The following is an 11786-nucleotide window of genomic DNA, read 5'->3' on the forward strand; positions in this document are numbered from 1 at the left end:
AACACTAACCTCCCTCCTACCTACACCTAACACTGACCTCCCTCCTACCTACACCTAACACTAACCTCCCTCCTTCATACACCTAACACTAACCTCCTGTGATGTCACCCTCCAATTCCTGCTGCCTTTTGTCACAGATTACCATTCAGTCCTCAGACACTGAGGGTATTCTGAAGGGATTCAACACTGCAAACAAAGTAACCTTTTGGATTGCTTGGTGAGTCCACACACAATACAATTTCGGTTGTAAGTACAATCAATACAATCTGCAATCTCATTTAGAGATCAGCTAAGCTGCCACCACTTTGGATTAGCGTGCAAAGACACAATTCTAACTCTAGCTAGTCCTTTAGGAAAAAAGAGTTATTTCAAACCTTGCTAGATATAACAATAATAAAATAATAATACAATAAAAATAAATATTAATAAAATAATAAAAGAGTTATGGTAATGTTTTCTCTGAAAGACAGTATTCTTTGCAGAAGAGCAAGCGTTTAGACAAACAATTTTTAATCATTTATTTTATAACAAAATAGTGCATGAAATTAATACAGAAAAGTGACAAAAATTATATACAGTGGTTTGCAAAAGTATTCGGCCCCCTTGAAGTTTTCCACATTTTGTCACATTACTGCCACAAACATGAATCAATTTTATTGGAATTCCACGTGAAAGACCAATACAAAGTGGTGTACACGTGAGAAGTGGAACGAAAATCATACATGATTCCAAACATTTTTTACAAATCAATAACTGCAAAGTGGGGTGTGCGTAATTATTCAGCCCCCTGAGTCAATACTTTGCAGAACTACCTTTGCTGCAATTACAGCTGCCAGTCTTTTAGGGTATGTCTCTACCAGCTTTGCACATCTAGAGACTGAAATCCTTGCCCATTCTTCTTTGCAAAACAGCTCCAGCTCAGTCAGATTAGATGGACAGCGTTTGTGAACAGCAGTTTTCAGATCTTGCCACAGACTCTCGATTGGATTTAGATCTGGACTTTGACTGGGCCATTCTAACACACATATATATGTTTTGTTTTAAACCATTCCATTGTTGCCCTGGCTTTATGTTTAGGGTCATTGTCCTGCTGGAAGGTGAACCTCCGCCCCAGTCTCAAGTCTTTTGCAGACTCCAAGAGGTTTTCTTCCAAGATTGCCCTGTATTTGGCTCCATCCATCTTCCCATCAACTCTGACCAGTTTCCCTGTCCCTGCTGAAGAGATGCACCCCCCGAGCATGATGCTGCCACCACCATATTTGACAGTGGGGATGGTGTGTTCAGAGTGATGTGCAGTGTTAGTTTTCCTGCACACATAGCATTTTGCATTTTGGCCAAAAAGTTCCATTTTGGTCTCGTCTGACCAGAGCACCTTCTTCCACATGGTTGCTGTCCCCCCCACATGGCTTGTTGCAAACTGCTAATGGGACTTCATATGCTTTCTGTTAACAATGCCTTGCTTCTTGACACTTTTCCATAAAGGCCAACTTTGTACAGTGCACAACTAATAGTTGTCCTATGGACAGAGTCTCCCACACGAGCAGTAGATCTCTGCAGCTCATCCAGAGTCACCATGGGCCTCTTGACTGCATTTCTTATCAGCGCTCTCTTTGTTCGGCCTGTGAGTTTAGGTGGATGGCCTTGTCTTGGTAGGTTTACAGATGTGCCACACTCCTTCCATTTCTGAATGATCGCTTGAACAGTGCTCTGTGGGATGTTCAAGGCTTTGGAAATCTTTTTGTAGCCTAAGCCTGCTTTAAATTTCTCAATAACTTGATCCCTGACCTGTCTTGTGTGTTCTTTGGACTTCACGGTGTAGTTGCTCCCAATATTCTCTTGGACGACCTCTGAGGCCCTCACAGAGCAGCTGTATTTGTACTGACATTAGATTACACACAGGTGACCCCTATTTAGTCATTAGCACTCATCAGGCAATGTCTATAGGCAACTGACTGCACTCAGATCAAAGGGTGCTGAATAATTATGCACACACCACTTTGCAGTTATTTATTTGTAAAAAATGTTTGGAATCATGTATGATTTTCGTTCCACTTCTCACATGTACACCACTTTGTGTTGGTCTTTCATTTGGAATTCCAATAAAATTGATTCATTTTTGTGGCAGTAATATGACAAAATGTGGAAAACTTCAAGGGGGCCGAATACTTTTGCAACCCACTGTATGTAACAAAGGAACAGATTGATATGGTAAAATATTGGGAAAAAATAAAGGAAAAATAATGACTGGAAAAAGTCTGAGCCGTCTATGGAATTACCATAACCTTTGGAATTATTAGTCCAAGAATGTTGGCAGACAGTTCTTTGTTAATAGCCCAAAGTAAAAGGAGTTGAGCCGGGTCCAGCTAGCTCATCCGGGTCTGGCTAGCAGATGAATTCAGGGATGGATGAATCAGCATTGAACAACTTTGACTGCTTGTGTGTCCAGACTTTAACCCCCTCTCTCCTGAGGTGACGAATGTAATGAGTGATGAGCAGACTCTGACAGCTGATACAGTTCCGCCCCTCTCATTAGAAGGTGAAATAGATATGAAATGCCTGTAAATATTATATTTCTGTGTCAATACATCAGGCAGTGTGGATGTGAATAATTATGGATTCATCATAGTCTCAGGAGTTTGTAGGTATCAAACATGGTGTAGCTATCATGTTTTATAACAGAGAAACCCTATCCCTGCACCAGAAGATGCTACTAATTTGATTGTCCGTTTGGTACATTCGTATTTTAACTAGTGACAGTCACCTTCGTTTTCATGGGGTTTACATAAATGAGAATATAGAATTCTGATAGAGCACTTATTTATTACTTGTTTAATAAAAATGGACATAAATTATCATAAAAAAAATTGCAATGCGTTTCTGAGAACTCGGCCCAAGCAAGTAAGAGAAAGTAAAATCTGAGAAAATAAAATAGCCCTTCTCCTCAGATTATACTCTCCCTTACTTGCCTCTCTTACTGTTATTCTAAGCAATTGTATAATGTTTTAATCCACCATGGGTGGAGGGTAAGTTTAGGCTCATCACTGCACAAAATGACTTTTTAAAGAGGAACTCCGGCCTAAACAAACATACTGTCATTAAGTTACATTAGCTATGTTAATTAAAATAGATAGGTAACATAATCTCTTACCCACCCTGTTTTAAAAGAACAGGCAAATGTTTGATTTCATGATGGCAGCCATCATTTTGGTTGAAAGGAGATGACAAGGAGCATGAGACACAGTTCCAATTGTCCTGTGTCCTGAAGCACCTCTCCCAGTTGCTAGGCAATGTGAACAACAACATAGGCAATCCCATCATGCTCTGCACAGCATCAGGGAAAAAAGCCTGGGCTTTTTTTCTTTGATGGGTGGAGCTTAGATAAAAATTCAGCTAAAAATTTGGTAAGAAAAACAAAGTTCTGATGCTGTGAAACTGTTAAAGAAACACCAAGCCTTTTCAGTTCTGCTGAGTAGATTTTTAGTCCGGAGGTTCACTTTAACCTGAGTGGGGTTGTGTTTATCTCCTCACTTGACTACTGTGTGGCCACTGGTGTAGCACACCTATGTGATTATAGTTTATTCACCTAAATACCCCTTATCATAATCAACATGCTACACTATAACGCTATCGGTTTTTTCTCCACCCCTTCTGATCTGTTTATTTTCTCTGAAGTATGTATATATCACATGGAGTTCATAAGTGAGCTCTTTGTGATACAACGTGGGTTCACACTGTACATCATCCTATATAATAAAACTGCAGGTGTCCCTGCGTCTTCAGTGTCTGTGTGTTTTTCCCACTGCGCATGCGCACAGCACGTACAGTTTTAGTCAGGAGCAGGTCGTTCCAGAAGGCCGGTGCGCACTCTTAGGGTGGGTGCGTGCACGGCGAGTGCGAGTGCATGCACGCTGGCATGTGCCTGTTTTTAAACAGGCTAAGGCCACTAGTAAGATAATAAATCCATAAAGAAAGTGCTAGTGCATAGCAACATTAAATTCCTAAGAACAGAACATTGGTGTGAACGTTGTGTTGCTGCCTATAGAGTGTTTTAAAGTGTATAATTGAAATATGAGTATACATCGTCCATAATATATCAGGCAACTAGGTAATGAAACCAGAGAAAGAGCGGAAATCGAGAAATGGAGAACTCCCCAAACAAGCCCACGCTGAATCTGTGGTCTTCAACCTGCTTTATTAAGAGGAGGAGACAATGAAACCCTGGAGACAGCAATATACATTTCAAAGGGGAAGCAGTGGTCATATGACTGCTGCTCACTTCTGCAACCAACCTGACTGACTGCCAGGTGATCTTCAGTGCAATCCAGGACTCTAGAATCCCAAAGCACAGGAACTTTTCTAGGCCGCTGCATTAACCAGAGAAGTACAGTATCATTAACCTGGGGGGCATGGGGGATACCAGCTGCAGGAGTGAGTAGTGGTCACCTTAGTAACTTCAGCAAAGTCTTATTACAGGGATTAAACACATTCTTCTTATCTCTCCCCACACCTCCCAAACAGCCCCACAATAATAGTGATTATAAAAAAAACCTTGACATATCTTATTTCCTACTAGGGATGAGCTTCTAAGTGTGCGTTCCGAGTTTCATATGAAACAAACACATTACACCTGTGGGCCATTGCAGGGGGCTTAACTCACCTGTGGCCGTTGCATTCTACATCACTCCGATACTCCAGCCTTCAAAGCCAGAAGGAGGAAGCATCAGAGTGAAGTGGAATATTCCTTACAGAGTATCTTTAATCCAGGAATGGTAGAGGGTTTATCTGCATATTGCAGACCTTGCCATTAAGTTTTTTTTTGTTTTTAAATCAGCAGGACAGCCACACAACTGGAAGGAAATAAATATGGCAGCCTTCATTTCTTGCTCCAGTTGCTTAGGCCCTGTTCACACTTGCGTTTTGGCAAGTAAACGGACCGGATCCTGATCGGATCCTGATCGGATCCTGACCTGATCCTGATCAGAACCGTAGGGTTCCGATCCGGATCCGGTCCGTTTGTATCAGGCATGCATCAGGCTGCCATCCGGATCCGTGGGCAAAAAATAGTTACATTTAAATAAAAAAATGTTGGGGTCAGCAGAAGGTGCACCTGGTGCACCTGTAGAATCAGGTTCCTCCGCTGCAGGCCTCACCTCCACCTCCGACAATCTGCCAAACAGCTCCAGCACGTCTGTCACTGCTGCTCCACTCCAGACATGCTTGGCCCATGTGTCCCCATCCGAAATGGCCGCTTGGATACGCATAGGAAGTGGGGTAGAACGTCAGGTTTTTGTAGGCAGTGTGTTCTGTGCCTTCCGTTCCCCATTGGTTTCTGTGTTCCGGATGGTGCTGTCAGGCTCAGGTCCGGCTCCGGTCCGGGTGCGTGGGCCGGAGATCCGGACCCAGAAAATAGCGCATGTTGGAAAAGAGTCCGGATCCGGTCCGGCTCCGTACTGTACGGAACGGACACGTGTGAACGTCCGCATAGAATTTACATTGCTATGCGGAACGTACGTTCCGTTTGTACAGTATGCGGTCCGGATCAGATCCGGAAAATCCAGATAGCGAACGCTAATGTGAACCGGGCCTTACTTTTTTGCTGTAGTGGTCCTTTAATATGCCCGTTTTATTGCTCCCTTTAGTGTGACCCTCTTTTGGTGATTATACATTTATTCCCCTGCTATTGTACATTCCTTAAAATGCTCTTCATTAGCCACCCAACTCTTGTGCTCCTCTTATAGTACTCCTCATCATCTTGTAGAGCTAGCAGGCCATCCTGGTTCAAAGGCATAAAAGTTGGCCCAAACTATGCTACTGTCGCCATCATGTTTCATAGGTGAAATAAGGTTCTTACACTGGAAAGCACTGTCTGCCTTTCTAAATCATGATGCTTTGTGCATTTGTTATTTGAGTGTATTGTGTGGGGCAGCATGGTGGCGTAGTGGTTAGTGCTCTCACCTTGCAGTGCTGGGTCCCCGGTTCATATCCCAGCCAGGTCAACATCTGCAAGGAGTTTGTATGTTCTCCCTGTATCTGCGTGGGTTTTATCAGGAACTCTGGTTTCCTCCCACATCCCAAAAACATACAGATAAGTTAATTGGCTTTCCTCTAAATTGGTCCTAGTTATGATACATGCACTACACAATACATACATGACTATGGTAGGGACTAAATTGTGAGCCCCTCTGAGGGACAGTTAGTGACAAGACAATGTACTCTGTGCAGCGTTGCGTCATATGTCGGCGCTATATAAATACTTAAAATAAATAAATACAAATAGTGTATTAGGTATGTTATCTTTTCAGGCTGCTGTTACAGTTCAAGAAAATGTACTTATTTTTGTTTTCTCCACCCTCATCATCTGCAATCATATACAAGAAACCTGTCTACATTTTGACAACAGTCATTTTGTAATTGTACTCGCTAAATAATACCATTGTTTTTGTGATTAACATTTGTCATTAATTATTTTTCAATCTGCAGGCTGCTCTTAATATGCTCACTCGATGCCAATCGGTGGATTATCAGAAAGATGGGATACTGTGCACCGCCCTTCACCCAGGATGGGTGCAAACAGATATGGGGGGTCCAAATGTGAGTATGCTAGTTATGTGTCTCTTAAAGAGACACTGAAGCAAAAAAAAATTATGATATTATGATTTGTATGTGTAGTACAGCTAAGAAATAAAACATTAAGATCAGATACATCAGTCTAATTGTTTCCAGTACAGGAAGAGTTAAGAAACTCCAGTTGTTATCTCTATGCAAAAAAGCAATTAAGCTCTACGACTTTCAAAGTCGTGGAGAGGGCTGTTTTCTGACTTTTATTATCTCAAGTGTTATTGAACTATTTACTTTTTCTCTGACAGAGGAGAGGTCATTACTTCACAGACTGCTCTGAAAGAATCATTTTGAATGCTGAGTGTTGTGTAATCTGCACATATTATAGAATTGTTCAATGTTAGAAAAAACACTATATACCTGAAAATAAAAATATGAGAATATTTTCTTTGCTGCTAAACTTCTAGTAATCATTCATAGTACACAACCAATTCATTATATCATATATTTTTTTTCGCTTCAGTGTCTCTTTAAAGCAAGGGCAGTTTTCCCCGGCAATTCCCGAATCTCAGTCGGCTTTTGCAATCAAGTTTTTAGCAAACATTTTGCTGCAATCATTCCACGATTTTTAGTTTGTGGCAGCATATACTGTAATTACGAACGTGCGTAGTGAGGGAAAAAGCGGAGAGCTGTGCAATTTAAAGATGCACAGAAAATTGTGAATGCAAACGAACAGTCGTGATGGGCGTTTCCCGAGCCAGGCTATTTACTTCAATAGCCTGTGGAATCTTGCACATTTTGCTGTCAAAGGCAAAATGTGCACAATTGCAGCTAGTGTGTTCCCTGCCCTAAAGGGCCACTATCGCAAAAAAAGTAGGCAGCTAAAATCTGACAGAACCGATGGGTTTTGGGCCAGTCCATCTCCTCATGGGGGATTCTCAGGGTTATCTTTGTTCTCAACAGCATTCCCTGAACAGCAGTTGCAAAGTCTAACTGATAAAATAATGTGCAAGTGAGTAGGGATGCTGGCTGGTATCTTACTATTTTGGCAGTTAAACTGCTGTTCAGGAAATGCTGTTAAAAACAAAGAAAACCCAGAGAATCCCCCTGAGGAGATGGACTGTCCCAAAACCTGTCGGTTCTGTCAGACTTTATTGATAGTGGTCCATTAAAGATAACTCCAGGCAATTTACTTTTCTTCCTCTAGATTGTAACCGTGCAAGGGCAGGCTCCTCCCCTTAGTGTTTCCTGTTTCTGTTGAAGTATTGATGATGTCTCAGGCCACACATCATGTGTATTTGTATTAATCTTACTGGATGTTCTGATTGTAGAATGTGTTGAACCACTCATATCTAAGCTCCTCACTATTGTTTGTTTTGCACTATGTACAACACTATGAAAAATATTGGCACTTTATCAATAATAAATGTAAGTTCCCTCTATTTAGAAAAATCATGGTCTTCTGTAAACAGCAATGAGAGTGAATAAAAGCTGATGCAATATAAAATGTCACATTACAGACCTTCTTCTGTAAGGACATCTTGTCAGAATAATTAAAGGGAGTCTAAAGCCAATTAAAAAAAAAAAAACACATACTCACCTAAGGAGCGGGAAGGCTCTGGGTCCTGATGAGCCTTCCTGTTCCTCTCACTGTCCCTGCGCTCCAGCGCTGGATCCCCCGTTAGCAGTCTCTGACCGATGGGTCAGCAACTGCTCTCCGCCTCTGCCCGAGGCTTCAGAAGTCTCCGGGAGCCCGAATGCTCCTGAAGACGGGCTGCTCCGTACTGCACGAGAACGCTGTCTCACATGCTCACACAAGCGCAGGATGGATCTGCCCGCACTCTGAAGCCGCCCACAGTGGGAGATTTGAACCGGGGATCCGGAACTTGAACACGAGGACCGTGAGAGGTACAGAAAGGCTCATTAGGACCCAGGGCCCTCCCTTTCCTTAGGTATCTATTTTGTTTATTTTTAAATTGGCTTCAGACTCACTTTAACCTCCTGAGCGGTATGGACGAGCTCAGCTCGTCCATCACCGCCGGAGCCTGCCGCTCAGGCCCTGCTGGGTCGATTTTCCTCAAATAAAAAGCAGCACACGCAGCCGGCACTTTGCCAGCCGCGTGTGCTGCCTGATCGCCGCCGCTCTGCGGCGATCCGCCGCGAGCAGCGGCGAAAGAGGGTCCCCCCAGCCGCCCGAGCCCTGCGCAGCCGGACCAATCAGTTCCGGCCAGCGCTAAGGGCTGGATCGGAGGCGGCTGACGTCAGGACGTCGGCTGACGTCCATGACGTCACTCCGCTCGTCGCCATGGCGACGAGGAAAGCCAAACAAGGAAGGCTGCTCATTGCGGCCTTCCTTGTTTATTCTGGGCGCCGGAGGCGATCGGAAGAACGCCTCCGGAGCGCCCTCTAGTGGGCTTTCATGCAGCCAACTTTCAGTTGGCTGCATGAAATAGTTTTTTTTTAATTAAAAAAAAACCCTCCCGCAGCCTCCCTGGCGATTTCAATAGAACGCCGGGGAGGTTAAAGGGAACCTAAACTGAGAACTATATGGATTTTCCTTTTAAAATAATACCAGTTGCCTGACTGTCCTGCTGATCCTGAGTCTCTAATATTTCCAGCCACTGCCCCTCAACAAGCATGTAGATCAGGTGCTCTGACTGAAGTCAGACTGGATTAGCTGCATGCTTGTTTCAGGTCTGTGATTCAGCCAGACGGCCACTACTGCAGCCAAAGAGATCAGCAGGACTGACTAGCAACTGGTAGTGTTTAAAAGGAAACATCCATTTCCCTCTCAGTTTAGGTTCCCTTTAAGTGGAAGTCAGTTTATTTGCTTGATTTACTATGGACAGTTAACGACTTACACAAAAATTTACATGAAAAAAAATTCCCTTTAAGAAATCAAATTTACAGCTTTGGTCCTCTGCCCCCTTTCACCTCAAAAGAAAAACTGTTATAGCCGATCAGAGTCCTTCTTGATGGAGTAGAATACCATAGTCATACATTTTTTAGGCTCATTTACAGGGGCGTAACTAGGCCCCACCGGGCCCCCCTGCAGAATTTCTGAGCGCTATGTTATACAGGAAGTCGCATCAGAGACTAGAGAGAGGAACGCACGCTGGAGCGACACGGAAGGTATGTATCTGTCTGCTGCCTGCCGCTGCCCGAACTCTAATTTAAAGTGGAGTGGAGTGGAGTGGAGGGGAGCGCAGAGGGGAGGGGGGCTGCAGGCCCTATTGTTACGCCAGTGCTCATTTACAACTAGATGTAACCCATGGTAAAATATGGCACATTCATCATCATATCCCCCAAGCTTTAGGAGCTGGTAATACAGGTCACTTTATACTCTGCATATTTGAACACTATGGCCCCTATTCAACTTCACTTCTTCTTCTCCTAAGAGATTATTTTTCATCTTCTGTTTAAAATAACTTTTCAGCACTCTGCAATTGAGAAAGTACCAAAGAGAAGTTGAGAAGAATTTTCAAAATTATTCTGAGTACTTTCTAGCTTAGGTGTTGGCTTAAAAGGCATTTTATTGATAAGGTGTGAAAATATCACCTAGGAGAAAACTTGGGAGAACAAGTGAATTGAATAGGGCCTATGGCTATTGGCAGTGAGTGACAACATAGCCTCCTACTCCATGCAAAGCATCACACCCAATGTGGTGGCAATGGACTCTTCAAACACCCTCTGGTTTAATCGGCTCAATCAGGTAAGATCTAAGGCTTGACTGCTTCCTGGCTCCTTCCTGGTTGATTGCAGTCTTGTCCGCTTTCTTGCGCACATTGTATAAGGCGGTACATAATTTCTAAGCTGCAGTTGGTCCTGCTTTTATCTATAGATTTAGCTGGTGCTCACCGCAGGTAAACCTGACTAATGCAGCTGACCATGCCAACCATAGCCAGTAACGCAAATAAACCCCTTTCCAAATGTAGGATTTCTTTGCTGCAACTGACTTGGCCAGCCACGTCCACCTATGCTTCTGACTTCATACATCATTCATATGTTTGCGTATTATCTCTTTTCAGGCTGCTATTACAGTTGAAGAAAGTGTAAAAGGAATAATTAAGATGTTGGACAATCTTTCCGAGAAACATTCTGGAATTCTTGTGGACTGGGAAGGAAACACTGTACCATGGTGAAGAATGTGTTACCATTCGTATGGCTGGGAGCACACTTCTTTAAATCGCATGTGTTTTTGTCGCGTAACGTAAAATGCACTCAAAATCACCTTTAAAGGGACCTTGAGCAGTAGTATAAAACGGGCAAATGAACTTATCTGTGGCTTCCTCCAGCCCCTCGGCATCCTCCGGGCTCCCTTCAACCCCCCGGTACCTCCATTAGAGTGGCTACCTTGGCCGAAGTCATGCCTCCGCACGCCCGTCTTGCTTGTGTGGTCGCCTCCATAAGCTCTCTGTGCACATGCCATTCTTGAAATAATGAATAGCACATGCGCAGAACGCTTATGGCGACAGATGCGCGAGCGAGACGGGCAGACAGAGGGGCCACGCATGAGCAGCGGTCCATGCCTTCGGCCAAAGTCGCTGCTCTAACAGAGCCGATGGGGACTGAATGGAGGGAGGAGGACAAGGGACTTCATCGATGACAAGGAGCTGGAGGAAGCCACACGTAAGTTAATTTGCCAGTTTTATTCTACTGCTCAAGGTCCCTTTAATGAATGTGTATTGTATGAGCTGCACAAAGCATAGAGCATGTTGCTGCTTCCCACTTCCAATGCTTTCCAATGGAGCCCCAAAAACAAAATCTAGATCTCTTACTTTTTTTTACTCTTGATAAAAAAGGCAGATAATAAAAAGCAAAACGCAACCTTATGAAAAATGCAAATCGCAAACGCAAATCCAAAAATGCAAACACAAACGCACATGGCAGAAAAGTAATGGTTCTCTGCAGACAAGTGTACTCCCAGCCTTACTGTATTTGTATTCAATCTCTCTATATTTGTGTCTACCTGGTATATGTTAGTTTTGTTCAAATGTGATTACACAAAATCAAGCTTTTTTTTTTTTTTTTTAGTTAGACTTTGGTAATATATTCTTAATAAAACTTATAATTTGAAGAATCTGGATGTATGTTACAGTGCAAAGATTACCTTTATACTATATCTGCTACTGCATATCATTTTCCTATTTCCCTAACCCATGCTAAATTGAGAATAAATACTTTTTGTAAGTAGGGGTGGTCAGAAATGTCAATATCTGATTCCGCAG

General features: G+C 43.1%; 1 protein-coding gene across 1 annotated transcript in view; it reads left to right on the forward strand.

Moving 5' to 3' along the window:
* LOC137538952 (C-signal-like) overlaps positions 1 to 11638 on the forward strand; it is a 43569-nt gene extending 31931 nt beyond the window's left edge. The window contains exons 5-6 of the mRNA XM_068261395.1: positions 6481 to 6591; positions 10587 to 11638. Coding sequence (XP_068117496.1) covers positions 6481 to 6591; positions 10587 to 10700 — 225 coding nt within the window. The 3' untranslated portion in view covers positions 10701 to 11638. The remainder of the gene's footprint in view (positions 1 to 6480; positions 6592 to 10586) is intronic.
* Positions 11639 to 11786: the final 148 nt, after the last annotated feature.

This window comes from Hyperolius riggenbachi, chromosome 11, assembly GCF_040937935.1.
Source record: "Hyperolius riggenbachi isolate aHypRig1 chromosome 11, aHypRig1.pri, whole genome shotgun sequence".
NCBI classification, from domain to species: Eukaryota; Metazoa; Chordata; class Amphibia; order Anura; family Hyperoliidae; genus Hyperolius; species Hyperolius riggenbachi.